At 41.9% G+C, this 20,783-nt stretch overlaps 1 protein-coding gene across 1 annotated transcript in view; it reads right to left on the bottom strand.

The window, feature by feature from the left end:
• LOC143737145 (urea transporter 2) overlaps positions 1–20,783 on the bottom strand; it is a 34,153-nt gene that overhangs the window by 2,813 nt on the left and 10,557 nt on the right. Inside the window, exons 2-5 of the mRNA XM_077228138.1 lie at positions 19,561–19,750; positions 17,802–17,930; positions 17,497–17,689; positions 16,431–16,578 (exon numbers count right to left, since the gene is read on the bottom strand). Coding sequence (XP_077084253.1) covers positions 16,431–16,578; positions 17,497–17,689; positions 17,802–17,930; positions 19,561–19,750 — 660 coding nt within the window. The remainder of the gene's footprint in view (positions 1–16,430; positions 16,579–17,496; positions 17,690–17,801; positions 17,931–19,560; positions 19,751–20,783) is intronic.

Here is a 20,783-nt window from a genome sequence, read left to right as displayed (position 1 = left end):
CCGCATGGTGCATGACCATGAACGGGTTGATTACATTGACCATCTCGCGGAGCTGGAGGTTTCTGGAAAGGGGTGGCTAGCTGCCATCGTGTGTGTGGTGATTACACCTATGGCGTGTGTCTTCTTGCATCCAATCTTCACGTGTGTGTGTGGGCTCGTGTATGGGGTTTTGGGCTCCTATTAATTTGGCAGCTAGCCTGTAACTCCAGGTACCGCCGCTCCGGTCCAATGTGCCAAATTGAAATAGGGGTTTGTTGTTGTGTGTCTGATACAGATTGTGCACGTTACTGTAAGATTGACTTTAAGATTATTGTGACCTTTTTAACTATTTATCATGTAAATGTAGAGAAGAAATAAAAGTGTATATTTTTCTTATGTGTGTGCCCCCAGTCTCTTCATCCTTAGGGCGGTTAGTATTCTGGGGTGGCGTAGTCGACCGTTGTTGTCATTATTGAGCTTCTATTATTGCTCCAAGAGGAGAGAGCGCCTCCCTCCTCTCCCGCTGTGCCACAATTGGCGTAGTCGGCGGGGAATCTGTGTTTGGGCAGAGACGTGGGTGTATTTAAAAGAAAAATATATATAATTAAAGGTGTTTCTCTTCTGTCCTTTAATTTTTTACATTTTTTTATTCTGAGGCAAAACAGCAGCGTAGGTGGTTTGAACCGGATTTCCTCTGTCGGCTGGCTTCCCTCTACAGTTGGTAAGTGGAGTGTTTTGGAGTAAGAATGGCAACATTTTAGAGGGAGAGGCACGGGAGGAGATTCGGTATCATTCTACTGTCGTGTCAACAAGTGTCTCCATGTTTCTCGTTGTGTAGCCGTCATGGTAGGGGTACCTGTAATCAGTATCTCCATTTTATGTTTTGTCATGTAGCCGTTATGGCTGGAGGCCTTGTAGCAAGTGTCTCCCTCATGTTTGTGTCGTGTAGCCGTAATGGCTGGGGACTGGCAACGAGTGTCATTTGCTGGTGTAATATCCAGGATGACTTGGTTTCCTTTTTTTTAGTGTGGGATGATTGCTGAGGTTTGTCCATCGTCGGGGCGATGCTGCCATGGGCGTAGGTTTGGTCTCATCTTTGGTGGGGACGGGACGGGACGGGAATAACCAACAGTGTTAACATTTGCCTTTTTAACATTGCCAACATGTTTTTCCAGCACATGTGTCTAGCAAGTAGGCTACACTCACAAATACATTACAGAAACAGAATGTAGAAACGAAAAATGTCTCAGATGATCCACTGTTTATGACTGCAAGATTCTAAGTTAAGGTAGGCTAATTAACATTCAGTGACTTGCTAACGTATAGCATTCTATCATGATAGCGCGACTTCTACGAGTCTATCCGTGCTGCACACCCCTAATTAATGCTCCTAACCTTGAAAGATTGCAGAAGCTAGGTTTAACTGTAACAATATCCTTGGTAACCAGGGTCCCCAGTTAATACTATTTTCCACAGTATAATCTGCATTTGAAAGCCTGGTCAGTCACTACTACTGCTAGTTATTTGTGTGGCTAGTTGTTTTTGCCTACTTACACTCTGCTTTATGAAAAAGCTTCGTATGTCCCCTTTCTTCTTCTTGGGTGACATAGCTGATCTACAAAGTGCAAAAAAACGGAATATTAAAATGTTTTACTCTGGCCTTTGTATATGGCAGGCAGAGAGACAGCCCTGGTAACTTACCGTCAGCGTCATCACGCGCACACACACACGCGCACACACCACCCGCTCGCTGCCAGTGAGTGCAAGCACAAAAAGTAGTCCCGGCCCGCGCGTGCACCCTGCCTGTCAGATACCCCGCCGCCAATCAAATTACGGCGTAGGCTATCTTGTACTGTCGTCGTCCTGGCCGTTGGAATCGATCCAAATAGCAGCGCAAAGATCCAAACGCAGCGCAAATATCAAAATAGCAGTTCAAAGGAGCTTGCTAAATATTGGTGGGGACAAATTTGTCATCTCAAAATATTGATTGGGACTAGTACCTAGCGTCCCCCCCTAAACCTACGCCCTTGGATGCTGCGTAATGGTGTGGTAGATGTGGCAGGGTGGAATAACTCCACCCATTGGGAGACCGTGCGGATGCGTGTGTTTATTGGCTGCCTTGTATGGCGTATAAAAGGAAAGGGGTTTTGGGGACCGGATATGCGTCTTGGCAGCGTCGTGATGTCACGTCATCTGTGGCTGCCGAAGGGTTAACCTGTGGCCTGGTCTTCCTGTCTGCTGCGCGCTCGCAACCGACTTTCCTCAGCGGCACGTTTCGGACTGAGCGGCTGTATCCCCCGCATGGTGCGTGACCATGAACGGGTTGTTTACATTAACCATCTCGCGGAGCTGGAGGTTTCTGGAGAGGGGTGGCTAGCTGCCATCGTGTGTGTGGTGATTACACCTATGCCGTGTGTCTTCTTGCATTCAATCTTCACGTGTGTGTGTGTGGGCGCGTCACGCGTGTATGGGGTTATGGGCTCCTATTAATTTGGCAGCTAGCCTGTACCTCCAGGTACCGCCGCTCCGGTCCAATGTGCCAAATTGAAATAGGGGTTTGTTGTTGTGTGTCTGATACAGATTGTGCACGTTTCTGTAAGATTGACTTTAAGATTATTGTAACCTTTTTAACTATTTATCATGTAAATGTTCAAATATGTGGTTTATTTATAAAGATAGCGCCTATTTAAAAATTTGATCTGAAGTTTTCGGAGTTGTGAGATCCAGGCGAACACCGGGCGCTCAGCGCTCCTGTAACCCGCCTGGAACAGCCTTACCTCGGCTAGTCCTTCTGACGTTTGCCAGGCACTAAAGCGATTACCCATAAAACGTGCTTTGAACCAATCGGATCGCTTGGGTCCTAAGCAGGGACCCAATATTTCGGTGGGACCCAACACTTCACCACACCGGCTTCCATTTTCTTCTGAGTTTTTCTTTTTCTTCACCCCTGAAGAACACCATTAGAGAATCGGGACACCCTACGGTCTTGCACCCCTTAGCGAGAAAGCGCATTTGAGGGGCACAAGGGTTGAAGTGCGGATATTGTGACAGGGCCAGAGTATGCATCGATCTGCACTTCGGATTCTGACCGGAAATAGTAGACCATCCGGGTATCTTTGGAACACTCATTTCAACATACTACGATTTGGGACGTACTAATTCTATTTTCGAATATTACTTAGGACGGATAGTATGCGACTTGGGACTGGGCCTTTGTTACATAAAACATTTCGTTTTCGGAAGTGTGCTCGCGAGCGCCCCCTTTGCGGTTGATATGCGCCCTCGATACACTTTCTGCAAATGTGGATTTCTGCGAGACGAAAGGGTGGGGCGTGCTGAGAGGTAGGGGCGTGAAGAAAGGTCATTGTTCGCGAAAACTGTCTGTCACAGTATGGGGCAGGGTTAGGGGTTATTTTCTGTTGTAGCAATTATTTTGGCACGCCAAAATGGGTGGAGCTTGACGTCCAGCTCCCCCTTGCTGGATGTAATGGGTAGAGCTAGACGGTCAAACCACACCCTAATCATGCCTATAACCCTATTGTTAAAGGACAATTCCGGCAAAAATGAACCTAGGGGGCAAATAACTCATGGGTACCGAGTCGACCATTCTCTGGGATGCGTTTTCATGATAATCGAATGTACCCAGTTTACCCCTAGGTTCATTTTTGGCCGGAATTGTCCTTTAAACTTAACTCCACCTATCATGTCCAGAGAGGTGGAGCTGGACGTCATTTGGCTCTGAGCAGCATTTGCAGCAGACTCTGACAATCAAAGCAGCATTACGTTGCGAAAGTGCAGATTTGTAGGTTTAGGATGCCATTTGGGACAAGGCCACACTTCAGATATATTATTGCCAAGAACCACCCGCTTTGACAGGTTCTTTTTTTTGTTTTACGTGCCATTTTGGGCAATCTGAAATAGATTACCACAATATAGACTGGCATGGAACAAATCATATAGACTGAATTTGCAATAGAGTGCTGCAGGGATGACATATTGGGACAAAACCCTTTCCGGGTCAACTTTTTTGCACTGCCTAAAATAAAGTCAGATGTTAACACAAGCTCAAGATATTTTCCCATTTTATTATATGATATAAAATGCATCAGTAGTAGTAAATTTGTTTTTAAAGCTTTTACTTGTCTTGAAAAAGGCGGTTGCTGACAAGTGCCTAACATGGGACTACATAGTTTTGTCGTGGACAATAAACATCATCACACCAAACAGGTAAACTCATCTACTCATTAGTGCGCGCTGCTTTCATTATGTTTATAATCACGCTCTTTCAAACTCTCAGGGAAAATTTTTTGAGAAAGTCTGAAAGAGTTGTAGGAAGTTTCATGGAGGTGACATTGAAGTCGCGCGACTGCTGTATAGTTTGTTTACCGTTTAGCTTTTTACTTCTGCCAACTGTATTTAGGCTTCAAAATTCATAAAAGTTGTGTTCATCTGTGAAGATTATCATGATGAAGAAAACTGTACACAACTGTTTCAAACTCTATTTTACTACATTGTTGTCACATTACCTCATAACATTGTATTTATACAGTGGGCTACACAATTATTGACACCCTTGGTACATATGAGCAAAACTGACTGAAAATTGTGTTTTTACAATTTCTCCTCTTAGTCTTTATTTAAAAATATCCACAAAAATCTACCCTTTAATTAAAGTAAAATAGTTGAAAGAACAAAATACTTTTTTCTTCTTCTTTCTGAAATATATGCATTTCACAACTATTGGCACCCCTTCATTTAATACTTTGTGCAACCTCTCTTTGCAAAGAGAACAACTCTGGAACTTCTTCTATAATGCATAATGGTTGATGAATATATGGCAAGAGATCAGAGACCACACAGTAAACCTGTTTGTTTGACACATATGTTAACATTTTAACGGCATAGAGGAGGTATTATGCACCTTATATGATGCATTTTGTATTTTTGATAGGTTCGTTTTGATTTTTGGCGTATTTTGCAAAACAATACTTGATATCTGATGTACAGTACACTAAGGCATATAAGTGGACTTGGGTTCATGGTAGTTCTGTTCGTGATCTGAAGGTGGCAGTGTATATTCATTACAGAATGTAGGTTTTAGTCTATAGTTGCTGCCTCCACATTCCTGTCCAAGCTTTCAGACTTCACTAACCACCCACCATTCCCTAGAGCTTTCTTTTATTGTTGCATCTTTCTTTCTCTCTCTAATGCTCTCTCTCGTTATGCATTTTTTTCGCAGCATGAATCTATTCGATAAACTCAAAAACAGGTCTCTTGAGAGGTCTTATTTACAATAGGCCTATCAAATATTTTATATATTTGCATGGCCACATGCTCACACTTGATAATTTACTTGATAATATTTTTGTTTGCCTTTTTAAATAGGCAAGGCTTTGGAATATATATTTATATTACTCAGCAATGTAATCTGAAAAAAATGATTTACTTAAATATGACACAAGCATTTTTAGGGGTATTATGATAGCCTATCATCTTTCTGTCTGGATTCACTACTGAACAAGAAAGCTCTGACCCTGATTCTGTCTGACAAAAGATTAAAAAACACAAGTAATCTGCCATTCAACAGTTAACCTACAGAGAAAGCCATGTTCACCTTCCCCTCAATTTACCCTGTTTTATTTGTACAGATGCCTTCATAACATGGAATTGCTCTCAGGAGCTCTTGCTCTCTCAGAAACCAAGAAATGTCAAAATCACCATTACTTTGTACCAAAACTGGCACCTTGTCTGTCTGTCTGTCAAAAAATAAAAACCTTAATACAATTTTATTTGAAGCAATTTTAAGTCTTAATTTGTACCCTGTTCATTGAAAATGCCAAGTAATGTATGCAGGGGCATTGAAAAGAAAATGAGCTCTACTGTGAGTGCATTTTTCTGACTGCTCTATTGGGACTCTTTATGTTTCGCTGTTTTGTAGTGAAGGACTCCTCAGTAGGCCTATATGCCAATAAAAGAGCTCTGAGATGAAAACCTAATAGCAGCAGCAGAAGGCAGAAGAAAGGACACACCCAGAATTCTCTCTTTCTCTTTCCCATCTTAACAGCACAACAATGTGACCCAGTAGGGTCATACGTCTGTTCACTCTTTCTTTCTCTTTTTATAAACAAATGTTTTTATTAGTGGTGGGCCGTTATCGGCGTTAACGTGCTGCGTTAACGTGAGAATCTTATCGGGCGATAAAAAAAATATCGACGTTAATCTATTCTCAAAGTTGGGTTGGGATCATAAAATAGCTTTTTCGAATATCGTTATATTTTCGCGCAAATTGCGCAGCAGGGTATTTTCCTGTCAGGGACACAAGGTGTATACTTTCACTTGTTACGTTGGGCGACGTTCCTCTCGTTACTTTACATGTTGTTAAATGAGTTTATTCCAAGCGCGCTGTATTTTATGGGCATGAGCGATGTTCAATTTACAAATGAATCACTCATGGTTCGATTCTGAAAGACTTCATCAAACAAGTTGGCAGATCTGTATAAATCGGTTCGCGAATCAGTTCTGTTCAGTTCCTCACGCACCGAATCGTCTGAAGCGCGTTCAATCACACTCGACACGGAGTCGTAACAGGAAGATTTAAGAACATCAAGAGCTACAGTTTAGTCTAGTGAAAGCAAATCTGCAAATGCATCATATTTTTTGCCAGCGATGGAGATCTTTATTAGTTGAACACCTTCGTAAGCTGTCTGTGAATGAATGATACCACAGGACGATACATTCGATTTCATTTCATTCAGGTAATACATTTTACAACCAAACAGATTATTACGCCACGATAGCACTACTAAAAAGTATGACATTATCCGTTGGACATATACATTAATTTATAGGCTATAAATAAGCTACCATTGTGTACAGTTTATGAAATGAACACCCGCCATCCCGCGGTAATGTGTGTGTATTGCGCAGGGGCATAGTCACACGAATAGTTTACATTGCTTGAAACTAATTTGTTTAAAAAGGAGGAGGCTTCACATAAAAAGGAGGAGGTTCACATAAAATCATTATGACATCTGACATTATTTTTTGATCTAACGAGCATCTGGTTTGCCGATGCAAAAACGGACTGTAGCTACATCGTGCTTATATTGTTTTTTTCTTCTTCCAATTAGCCTAAATTACTATGTTTAAAAAAAAAACGACGAAAACATGTTACTTGTTCAATTAATAAACAGTTTGTTTGATGACAAATCGCTAAAGATGAAATTGGCCTCCCTTTCTGTCATTGTAATTGTGCGTTTTATTTATTTATTTATTTTATTTTATAATTTTCTTTGAACGATGTTCGACTTTTGCTCCTCTATTGTCGAATGGCATTTTTGGCAGAAATTCACATCCCTACGCGAGGTAAACTATTCTCAAAGACTTACTTTTAGTTATTATTTGGGTAGCACACATATTCTGAATGCCTTCGGCAGAATTCAAATGAGCCATTTTAATCTAGATTAATCTAGATTAATTCCAAGATTCCAGTGAGATTAATCTAGATTAAAAAAATTAATCTATGCCCACCTCTAGTTTTTATGCGTCATAAGAATTGGTGTCCATGGTTGTACAGATCTCCAGATTTCAAGCTGCTGCAAATTGGTAAACATCCGTAGACGACTAACTAATTGTAAAACAGATTGTGTTATGTGGAAAATTTAATGATTAGTGTGTCACTGAAATAGTTTGAGACTTGAAGAATAGAAGCAAAAGACACACACACACACACACACACACACACACACACACACACACACACACACACACACACACACACACACTCAGTGTCAGGGTGAGAGGGTCTTCATTTCCTAAGCAAATGCTGTGAATCACAAAGCATGTTTTTTCCAGTGTTTTCATTACTCATATGCAGTTATAATGCTTACAATCGAGTGATATATGCTATCTATGCAATTCTATAACCTAAATTCCACACACAAACACACACACACACACACACACACACAATCAGTGTCAGGGTGAGAGGGTCTTCATTTCCAAAGCAAATGCTGTGAATCACAAAGCATGTTTTTTTCCAGTGTTTTCATTACTCATACTCTCTTGATGCAGTTATAATGCTTACAATCGAGTGATATATGCTATCTATGCAATTCTATAACCTAAATTCAACACCTGTGACCCAGAATGGCTTAATTCTATTCCTGTTTTCCATCTCACCATGGTTACGGTCTCCTGTTTGTGTATAAGTGCGGGATCATCAGTTTTGAACCCATGCTAACTTTAGTGGGTTTATACTATGAGTCATGTAGAGAGGACAACATGAACAGCCTGTCTGCTAAAGACCAGATCTCATTATCAGTGGACCACAATTCATGCTGCGTAATAACTTTAGGGGTCCCTATGCTTCGATTCAGTGAAATCTCTAGACAAACAAATACATAAACTACCTTTGTCACTATTGCACTATTCCACAATTCCACTACTACAACAAAAAATTTGTTTGGTGTAGAAGGTCTTGACAATGAACTTAATTTATTTCAACCTATAGATTAGACTTGATTGTGTAAGGTAGGAAGGAAGTGACATCACATTTACATTTATTCACTTAGCTGACGCTTTTATCCAAAGCGACTTACAATTGCTAGATATGTCAGAGGTCTCACGCCTCTGGAGCAACTAGGGGTTAAGTGTCTTGCTCAGGGACACATTGGTGTCTCACAGTGGATTCGAACCCAGGTCTCTCACACCAAAGGCATGTGTCTTATCCACTGCGCCATCACCACCTATATGATAAATATGATAAATCACACAATATACAATCACAATAGCGTCACACTATACTGTAAAGTCAAAGTAACTTCTTGGGCCGTTTACACGACACTGTTTTAAACTTAAAACTTTGTATGTGTTTTGGCTGTTCATTTACATGACAACAGCATTTTGGGGCCTGAAAAGGCATACTTTTGAAAATGGGTTTCAAAGTGCTCGTTTTTGAAAATTATACCGTTATCGTATCGGTGTAAACTACTAAAACGCATATTTGCATTTTTGTGAAAACGGTGACGTCATGCACATGCGTATTATGTGTCAGTCTATAGGCGTGTGCTATTTCTTTACAAACTGACATCGCGAGCTACTGGCCTGGCAGCATAAAACAGCGTTTTAGTCGTTTTCGCAGATCCATGTGAAAGGGGATCATCTGCAGACGCAAAAAAAATATATATAAAAAACGCAAAGGCAAAACGTTTCCGTATTTAGTACATCATTGTCATGTAAACGTACCCTTAATCCCGTTTTTAAAAGTTTGCATTTTCAGGCCACCAAAATGCCATTGTTGTGTAAATGGATGGCCAAAACTCATAAAAGGTTTTCCGTTTTAGTTGAAAATGGTGTAAAGGGAGTTTTTCTCTTCAGGCTTTTGTCTTGTAAAATACAGATGTAATTTCACACCGTAGTAAGAGAGAAATTCTACACCCGGGAGAAAAGAGTGAATCATTGATCAATGAAAAAAAGAGGATGGAATGGTAAGATGAGTGGAGGGATGAGAGTGTTATTGATTAAGGGTGAGGATGTTCAGAGAGAATGTGTGTGAGGCACAGTCTTCAGATAACAGGCCTTTGGTAGTCTTACATTTAGGGTTGGATCATGTTTCCTGTAAGGCCCCTTGGCACATCTCGGTGGTGGAATAACGGGAACCTGATGATGGTGACTTGTAGAATGATAATGGTGACTTAGCTGGCGATGACTGAAGTTGATTCTCTGTGCATTTTCTGAGCAGGTGACAAGTGAACACAAAGACAAGCGATCTCGATCTGGATGACGGACGAAAAACGGACAGGAGACTGGATGAAGGACGAGATGATCTCAGGTGAGTAGATTAGTAAAGAATCTGACATAAAGCAGTGTATACTGCAACGAGACCAGACAAGGAGTGAAAGGGGCATATAAAGGGTGTTGATGGAGTGCAGGTGCAGCGAGTCAGTACTCTGGTGATTGTGAACGAGTGTGCGGGTCCTGGTGATTGAGTGATGATTGGGGCTGTTACAGTGTGGCTGACTCTGTGACAGTACCCCTGATGGACTCTGCAACGGGGTTGGCCTCGACCTAGGGGGGCTGGACGGTCAGGGTGATCTTCGTGGAACTGGGTGAGTAGCAACGGGTCCAGGATGTCATCCCGAGACACCCATGAGTGTTCTTCTGGACCAGTTTACAGGCCTTGGAGAAGCGGTTGACAAATACACTGGTGTGATGGTTGGACGGAGCAAGGTCTTTCAAGAATTCAAAGCCAAGGTGGGACCAGGGACGTCTGGGTATCGGCAGAGGTACTAACTTTCCCTCGGGTCGCTTCCTTGGCGTGTTGTTAATGGCACAGACTGAGCACCCTCTGACGTATAGGGAGATATCCTGTGCCATGTTGGGCCACCAGTAGCGATCCTGTAGGAGCGAGAGGGTTTGCTGGCTGCCTGGGTGTCCAGACCCCGGAGAGGTGTGCGCTGAGTCCATGAGGGAAAGACGGCAGGCGGATGGTACATACAACCGTCCCTCAGGACCTCCCGGTGGAGGAGGTTCGGTGCGGGTGGCTTGGAGGATCTGATCGTCGAGGGACCATTGGATTGGGCGGACTACCATGACTGGAGCGAGAATTGGTTCAGGATGATAGAGACGGGATAAGGCATCCGCCTTGCAATTCTTGGTACCGGTTCGGTAGGTCATGGTGAAATCGAACCGTGTGAAGAATATCGCCCAACGGGCTAGTCGTGGGTTGAGCCACTTGGCCTCTCAAAGATACTCTAGGTTCCAGTGATCCAGGTGAGCTGAGGAGACTGTAAATCGTATGAATCTGCGATAGAAGTTGGCGAAGCCTAGGAAGCGTTGGAGTTCCTTGATGGGGACTGGTTGGAGGCCAGTTGTGGATGGTGTCCTCTGGTCCATCTGGATACCTTGTTGGTTGATGTACCTGAGGAACTGGACAGATGGTGTGTGGAACTTGCACTTCTCCAACTTGAGATAGAGGTGGTGTTCTCTCAGCTTCTTGAGGACCTGCGTCACTTGGTGGCGATGTTCCGCCAGGTTCCAGAAGTAGATCAGGATTTCGTCGATGTAGATGATGACGAAGCGTTGGAGGTACTCCATCATTCATGTAGCCTTGGAATACCGAGGGTGAGTTGGACCGGCCATACAGCATTACCTGGTACTCGTAGTGGCCTACCGGAGTGATGAACGGCATTTTCCATTCGTCACACTGGCATATCCGAATGAGGTTATAGGTGCTCCACAGGTCCAGCTTGGAGAAGATGCGAATCCCACGGAGCTGTTCCAACACGGCAGGGACCAGAGGAAGAGGATAACTGTATTTAACAGTATGTAAGTTAAGGGCCCGGTAGTCGATAAACGGAACGGAAGGCCATGGAGAAGTGCATTCAGGAGGCTCTCAAACAATGTTTCATCCGTCCATCGACATCCAATGCCGCATCCAGCTGACCAAAAAAAACACGTAGCGTGACTGTGGGGGAGAAGTGGCGGACATTACCACGACCCAGCGGCTTGCCGAGGATGGTGTGAATGGCTAATTCTTGTGAGCAGTGTTTCCTCTGGAGTTTGAGTCTTTGGAGAAGTTGATGAGTGATGAAGCTCCCTGCAGACCCAGAGACGATGAACGCTTTCGTTGAAACAAGAAGTTTTGGGGTTAGAATTTGGACAGGCGTGGGAGTGAGAGGTGCAACTTTGGGCGGAAGCTGGATGGTACTCACCACTGGGAGTGGTGGTCTCATCGGGCAGTTGGTGATGATTTGACCTTTTCCCCCACAATACAGACACAAGTGCTGTATCAAGGCCTGTTCACACCGGGACGAATTTCGCGCGCGATATTCGCCAACGTTTAACGCCTCGTGATTAAACAAAGGGCGCCAATGTGAGTGTGCACACCGACGCGAAAGTTTTTTTGGTTTGACGCGCCGCGTCAAAAACTATCCGACCAATGAGATTGGCGCTTTTGCTCACGTGTCTGGAGCTTCTGAAGTTACAGTAAACACAACTTGGGGGCGCTCAAACACAAAACGGTCTTGCCGAGCACACATACATAACGGCGAAGAAGATATTCGCCAAGAAGCGTCTACACACTGCCGGGAAGAAGAGGAGGATGATGCAAGCCAAGATAAATGTAGAGCTGCTGGTCTCGTTGGTGTCGGAACATAAGGAACTGTATGACCAACGCGACTACAAAAATATTGATAAAAGAGAACTGTTATGGAGTGGTATTGCAGAGCAAATGGGCCTTGATGGTGAGATTAATTGTCTTTCATGTACATAGGCTTGTAACTTTTTCCAACATTTTCTTTTATTTCTGGGGTATTTCTGTTTTACAGTAAGCGCCATCTAATGTCAGGGAATGAATTTGCATGTTCACTCGGCTCATCGTCAGCGAAAATCGCTTGGGTGTGAACACAAAAAACGCGTTGAAAAACGCGTGCGAATAACGCGCGCCGATATTCGTCCCGGTGTGTACGGGCCTTTAGTTTTCTTTGACGCTTAGCACTGAACAGATGGTAAGTGTCTACCTGCATGGGTTGTGGTGCTTGAAGGGCGACAGATGGGCGAAGGATGCAAAGCGGGTTGATCCAATGAGTGGGCTTAAAGACGTTGAGAGATACGGACAGCTTTCTGAATGAAACTCTCCTAACCGACGGTGTCGTCATAAATGACTATCTGGTGGCGCACTTCCAGGTTCCGACCCTGGCGAAAGGCTGTCAACAGGGCCATCTCATTCCAGCCGCTAGAGGCCGCAAACGTGCGGAACTGCAGAGCATAAGCATTTATAGAAGTATTACCATGGCGGAGGTTGAACAGCTGATCATGGAAAGATAATTCTGATGCGGTTTGACCGAAGACTTCCTTGAAGTGACTGATGAAGGATGCCAATGAAGTCATGACCGGGCCGGACCGGATCGGGCCAGATTAATTGGGCCCAATGTAGTACGCATCCAGATAGCAGGGAAATCCTGAAGGCGATACGTGCCCGTTCTGTGGAGAAAAGCTGTGGTTGCATTTCAAAATATAGTGAACATTGTACAACCCCAAATTAGAAAAAGTTGGGACATTTTGTAAAATGCAATACAATCAAGAATCTGTGATTTGTGCATTCTATTTAACCTTTTATTAACTGACAAAAGTACAAAGAAACCTTTTCCAATGTTTTCACTGACCAACGTAATTGTATTTTGTAAATATGAACAAATTTTGATTTTGATGGCTGCAACACACCCCAAAAAGTTGGGACAGAGACCAAATAAAAGTGAAAAGATTATCCAAATTAGATTATCCAACTATTTTGAAACAGTCCACAATGAGCAGGTAAATTGGTAAAAGTTGAGGGTATCATGATTGGGTGTAAAAGTGCTTCTCAGTCTTTTTAAGCAAAGATGGGTCATGGCTCATCACTTTGTGCCAAATATCATGAGAGAATTGTCAAACAATTAAAAAATCCCATTTCTCAATGCAAGATTGCAAAGAATTTATGCCTTTCATCATCCTCCATACATAATATTGTCACAAGATTCAGGGAATCCAGAGAAATCTCAGTCTGTGTTGGGTAAGGCAGGAGACCTCTGTTGAATGTGCATGACCTTTGAGCCCTCAGATGGCATTGCACAAGATACAATCATGCTACTCTGTTAAATACAGACACATGTGCTCAGGATTAATTTGGAAAACCGTTTTCACTGAACACAGTCTGACGCTGCATCAAGAAATGCCAATTGAATCTCTGTTACGCAAGGAGAAAGCTTTACATCAGTTCTATGTGGAGATGCCGGCGAGTTCTCTGGGCCTGAGTTCATCTCAGATGGTCTAGAAGAAAGTGGAAATGTGTGCTGTGGTCAGATGAGTCCATGTTTCAGCTTGTTTTTTCGGAGAAATGGACATTGAGTTCTCAGTCCCAAAGACGAAAGGGACCAACCAGACTTTCACCAGCGACAGGTGCAAAAGCAAACATCTGTGCTGGTATTGAGGTGCATCATTGCAAACGGTATGGGTAACTTGCATTATTGTGAAGGTACCATTGACATAGAGGCACATATTTGGATTGTACAGAGACATAAACTGCCATCAAGATGACATCTTTGCTGGGAAGCAAGACAATGTCAGGCCTCATTCTGCACGTGCTAAAACTGAATGGTTTCTAGACACTCTGCACCATAGAAGGGATGTGCCTGCCGGTTTACTGCAGTCCAGAGACCTATGTCTCTAATGGAAAATGTATGACCCATCATGAAAAGGAGAATCAGGCAACGATGACCACAGACTGTTGAGCGGCTGTCTTGTATCAGACAAGATTGGGCAAATATTCCACTAGCAAAACTGCAACAATTAGTATCCTCAACTCCCAAATGATTAAAGAGTGTAATTAAAAGGACATCACCGTTGTATGTCACTGGTCGGGCCATGGGCTTGGCAGAGGCAGATGGCGAAGGAGTGGGTGGTGCAGAGGGGAGAGTTTGCTGAACCGCCTGCACAGGTTCGGCAAACTGATCCGGTGGAGGTTCACCGCTGGTTCCAACAGGACTCTGTATGAAGGTCTGGTCTTCTGTCACAAACACAGACAGGTTTAGGTGCACACAGTGTTTATTAAAAGCAGAGTGGTGGTGGAACAATGGGAACCAGATGATGGTGAGAGGATGGTGACTTGTAAAATGATGGTGACTTAGCTGGCGATGACTGATGTGGATTCTCTGTGAAGGTGACAAGTGAACACAAACACAGGCGATTTCGATGATGGACGGAAGACGGACAGGAGGTTGGATGCAGGACGAGGCGATCTAAGGTGAGTAGATTGGTAAGGAGTCTGACATAAAGCAGTGTATACTGCAACGAGACCAGACAAGGAGTGAAATAGGCATATAAAGGGTGTGTTAATGAGTCAGTACTCTGGTGATTGTGAACGAGTGGGCGGGTCCTGATGATTGAGTGATGATTGGGGCTGTGATGGGTGGCTGACTCTGTGATAGTAATATTGTGAATTATTATTACAATTTAAAACAACTGTTTTCTTATAAATATATTTTAAAAAATATATATTTTTTAAATACTTAAACACAATTTTCAGAAGCCATTACTCCAGTCCTTAGTGTCACATGATCCTTCAGAAATCATTCCAATATGCTGATTTATATACATTATTTGAAATGCAGCCAGAGATTTTAAAGGCCCCTGACAGTCAGAGCCACTCGCCCCATCCATATTCCAGCCTTGCTTTCTCTCATTCTTTCCATCTGTCTTCAAACCCTGTAACATTCTGAGCCATTCCCGAATTAAATGTCAATGTTCTGCTGACACACAGACAGGATAAGAGAAGAGGAAAAAGCCAGAAATGGGGCTTTTCCTTTCTAAAATCAACCCCCTCACTACTATGGAGAATAACAGACAGCTGCCTTACACCCTCACACATGAATATACTGCAGAGTCTCCAATAAGACCAAAGACTCTCTGATGCTCCTTTATGGAATATTAAATGAGAGCTTTGAAGTCTGTGAGTGTGAATCACGCAGGGGATGAAATGAAACAGTGAGTGGGTGCTGTGGACGAGGTATCTTACATCAGTCTCTTTTACCTACACACACACACACACACACACACACACACACACACACACACACACACACACACACACACACACACACACACACACACACACACACACACACACACACACACACACACACACACAGAGAGAGAGAGAGAGAGAGAGAGAGTCTGCCACTACCTCTGTAGTGTCTTTGTGTCTGCGATGACTCATATGTCTCTGTACAGCTGTGTACTAAAATATAAAAAAGAAAGAGAGTATGTGTGTGTATGTGTTTGTCTGTGTGTATGAAAAAGAGAATGAGTGACAGGGTAAAAACACCTTCACGGTCTTGAGGTGGCAAACGCAGCAGTAAAACTGTCTAATTATCAAGCAGCAGACGCAAATGATCATCTTATGCATAGTGGGCGTTTGAGGAAATCTGTTTGGAGCTTGCTTCGACTGTGTAAAACACAGCTACACAGCCAGATTATTCAGCACAAAACCCTAGACAGGATTTAACCACCAATGTTTGATTTGTTCCGTCCATGCAAGTATCTCTATCCCAAATCCTTTTTAAACACCATACAGACAGATAATATATATTGCTCAGTCAGATGCGTCTCTTTCATAGCTCAAAAGCATTGTCAATAATGTTTAAGTATCAATTCTGAAATGAAAATAGAAACAAACGAGACAATTGTTGGCATACAGAAACATCTATAAAATTAGTTTGGATAGCATTTTCCCGATAATGTGGATTTGTATATTTTGATAAAAAAGTCTTGCAGACTGGTATCTTGAAAAATCAGATCTCGATTTGGTCTCCATTCAGTCTCATTGCTGTCCAGCAAAAACTTTTGAGATATTATTTGAGACCTTCAAAATGATAACCCTGCAAAAATAGTTTTCTTATTTCTTTTTGACTTACCTGCCACAGTGCTAATGACAGATCCCAGGAGGGCATGGACGGCCAGAATGGGTGAAAAGAGAAAAACAGCACCCAGGATAAGCAGAGATGGGCCTAGAGTGCCACATGTAAAGATCTGCCCCACGCCAAGCACCACCCCTTGCAGGAGCTGATGGAAAATATAAAATATTTTTCTTTCATGCTCTATTGTATTTCCTAATTAACAGGAAGCTGAGGACATCTATTTTTCATAGTCATTATCTAAATTATCTTAATGTGTATCCCTGCTAAAGGTTGTTTTGTCAACTTTTGGAAGAGTGCAAGCATAGATAAAAATGTATATTTATACGGATATCTCCAATATTATAATCCTGTCACAATATTGTGCAGAGTCATTTGCTGACTCTGGCTAGATATAATATGAGCTAATTTAAAAGCCTATTTTAATGGGCTTTTAACTCTGCTTCTTTCACATTGAAGTGAGAGATAAAAAAAGATACAAAATAAAAAATATATATATTTTCCATTTTTTCTTTCTGTCCAATCCACCAGTCATTACTAGACCAAGCTGTCTCCATGGAGATTTGATAAAAGAACCAGATACAATTTAGTGCATAAATATGTCAGCTATAAATAGCCCATAATAGTCAGTTGTTATAGTGTGCCAGAGGGTGTATAACCCCATCGCAACCTAAAGCCATGCAACAGACCAGAGTGATCCAATAAATACGATCATCGTCATGACATAAAAGATCTAAACACACACACACACACACACACACACACACACACACACACACACACACACACACACACACACACACACACACACACACACACACACACACACACACACACACAGGAGGTTAAAGTAGGGAAAACAGGAAGATGACAAATACAAAAGTCAGAGAGAGCAACAGGGAATGAGAGGCAGAATATACAATGAAACCTAATCAAAAAGATGACAGGATATTTTAAAAGCATGAATGGCAAATAATTTGCTTACGCCTTTTCACATCACTCTCTCATGTTCTCTGTCATCTTCAATTCCTAATTTTTTTGCTTCCATTCTGTTTCATCCTCTCACCTGTGGAACATGTAGTTGGGTGTGGTTGGTGCTCTCTGGCGCCACTGGTGGCTGGGCAGGATAGTTTGGAAAATAGGGGTTAGAAGTGCCAGTACAGGCCAAATACAGCAGGATGACTGTGTTAAAGGGGAAGACGCTAACTGGTAAATCCCAGCGTTCCAGAACCGGAGCCAAACTGCTGGAAAGAAAAGTTCTAAGACATGAGAGAAAAAGGGTTGTTAGGGTTTGGGAGGGTCAGCAATTATGTGAATATGTCACAGAAAAAGACAGAACAATCTATTTGGTATCAATTCATTTGCTCTTACGTTGTAGCCCCCCCGAGACACACAGGTAGCAGAAGCCACCAGTACCAATCTCCAGCAGAGCTGAACACTCCCATCAGCAGAGCCACCAGCATTCCATTAAAACCATGAAGGCCACTGGAAACCTCCTCCCTGCAGACACACACACACACACACACACACATCACATCAGTGACAACAGAATGTCAAAACATCACTCATCTACTGCAGCTGTAAAAGCATTTTTTCCCCTCTGAGGTTTGTTTTTGTAGTTGTGCATCTGTTTATTCTTGTAATTGCTTGTGCTTTTGTGCATTCTGTTGTTATGCATACTGTATGGTTTTTATTTGTTTTGTTTTTTGGTATAGGCCAGTGCCGTAGAGAGAAAGAGTTGCGACACGCTTTGATGTCGCCGCTATGGCTGTCACGTGGTTCATGTAAGCCCCAATAGTTCCAAAACCTACGCTGACTGTCATGTTCTTCTATGGGACAGACAGCAGCGATTACATTATTGAACGGTAAATATAAAATAAAACACACACCCAAGTACTTTTTCAGCTGTTACTGCATTATTGCATTTAGTTAATGTCAGTTTTGCATTTGGAGAGGCAGGGTGACAACGAAATACTGTATATTACTTAGATAAGTTTTAGGGTTTTTGGAGGGAAAAGCGTAGTGTTCATGTTTGCATGGGAAGTAGCACTGGCTTTAGCGGCTCATTTGATGATGGACGGCTCATGATATTTATTTTAGCACAACTGGGCTGTATTAGGCTATTGATCCGTGATCTTGCTTATAAATTCGATTCAGCCATTAGTGATCACCTTCGTGATCATGGTTGCAGCAATGTTCGGTAAATATTAACTTCATAAAATGAAACCGGAGAGATAGTTAATGAGTGAATTAACATGTTCCTAAATGCGTAGCTAAATAACTGTTAACGGGATTCATTTCAGTATGACTAATGTACCCCTTCATCCTACCCTAATCATAGACTAAACCATTCATCAGAAAACACACACAAATGCGTGTATACGATGTACTGTGTACAGTGCATGTATATTTCAATCACACATTACTAACCCTAACCCATACACATAATATATTAATTGTGTATATATATATATATATATATATATATATATATATATATGAATGCATGTGTATTTATGTAGGCCTATATGTATTACACAAACACACATTTTGACAAATATGCATATATACACACATAACCCTAACCCATTTAAATAAATGAATTGTGTGTGTGTGTGTATGTATATATAATATTATATATATATAAAATATTATTATTATAATATTATATATTATATACATCAGGTTAACTTAAGTTAGCTAACGTTAGTGTCACGTAAGCTATAGCTGCAATTAACCTATTATCTTCCAATAAACATTAACTAAAACTGGCTACATAAAATATAACTACTGAATAGATTCACGAGAGGTCGGCTAATGTGTGTAAAAGTAAAAAAATACAGTAATTTCATTAATTTACCAGCGAGCGTACTTAGGAAACACTGAAAATGAATGGGGTTCAATGCTGGAACTATCAGTGTTTGGAACTATTGGCTGCTCCACGACACGCGTTACTTCCGCATTCCAAAGTTCCTTTGGCAAAATTCCTTTTTTTCTCTCTATGGCACTGCTATAGGCATGTCTTTTGTGTTTTATTCATGCATACTTGGCTGCCCGAGTATGCATTTCTTTGTGCATGTTTTGGTCTATGTGTATGCTTTTGTGCATGTGTGGGTGTGTAATTCTTCACCAGTCCTGTCCCAGGATTATAGCTGTGAGGGTGGAGGCCAAAAGGCCGAGCATCCCCAGCAGAGCCTTCCAGGAGCTCTCCAGCAGCAATGCTGCCAGAATCAGAGCTCCACTCAGGGGGTTGTTTAGCAGAATCACCCGTGAGATCCCACGTAAACACAACTCAGAGAGCTGCAGCGGGAAGGATTTATCTGGAAGAGAATGTAGGAACATAGAGCGTTAAAGGGATAGTTCACCAAAAATAAAAATTCTGTCATCATATATTTCAAACTTGTATAGCTTTCTTTTTTCTGTGGAATACAAAAGATGATTAGCAGTATATCTGTCAATGTCATTGTCAATAGCAGATAATGCATGGGCCTATACCATGAAGCCGGTTTAGGTGGCTAGCCAGCTATGTTTCAGTTTAGTTTGCGACAGCCCTGGGTTTTAGGGACCATGAAAGCGGTTTGGCTTTAAGCAGTGTTCATCGCCATAGTAACTTACGCTCCACGGCTAACCTGGGGCCTGTACCATGATGGTAGTTGAACAAACTCAGGGTTACAGGATTAGTTTAGAGTTGACAAAACCAAACCAATCCAACCAGGCTTTGTTGGTACCATGATGCTGATAGAGAAGCAGCGCAATTCACTTATTAAATAAAAGTATTAAAATAGTAAGAATTTAAACAAATTTACACAGCAAGAAGAAAACAACTGTCTATTAAAGAGGACAACTAAACGAAAAAGTCTCGCTACTGTATATCAGTGCAAGTAAAAGTTGTGAAGTTATTTTATACAGCTGATAAAGGTATAGAGAGAATTGAACATTCAAGCTCACATGTAGTCATTTTATAGCTTCATCTATTGATGCTAAAGCGTATTTATATTACCTTTATATATTTATTCATTTAAACTGTGTTATAATAATTGATGAACTAAAATTGTACATGTGTGATTGATAAAGGGTATAATAATTACATAAATTATGGTTTGGTTTTGTCAACTCTAAACTAATCCTGTAACCCTGAGTTTGTTCAACTACCATCATGGTACAGGCCCCAGGTCTCTTCACAAAGAATGTGGATGTACCACAAAAAAGCACCACAAAAGCATCAAAGCCTCATAAATGTAGACAATTCATGCAATATATTCCACACCTTCTGATAATATGATAGCTTTATGTGAAAATTTTGTCTGAAATTTTGCCTTGAAAATCTTACTTGACAACCATGGTCACCGTTCA

The sequence above is a fragment of the Siphateles boraxobius genome, unplaced genomic scaffold (genome assembly GCF_051911475.1).
Source record: "Siphateles boraxobius isolate OS27281-9 unplaced genomic scaffold, OSU_SipBor_1 130, whole genome shotgun sequence".
Lineage (NCBI taxonomy): Eukaryota > Metazoa > Chordata > Actinopteri > Cypriniformes > Leuciscidae > Siphateles > Siphateles boraxobius.
The sequence above is the reverse complement of the archived record's forward strand: the minus strand, read 5'-3'. Positions and strand labels throughout refer to the sequence as shown.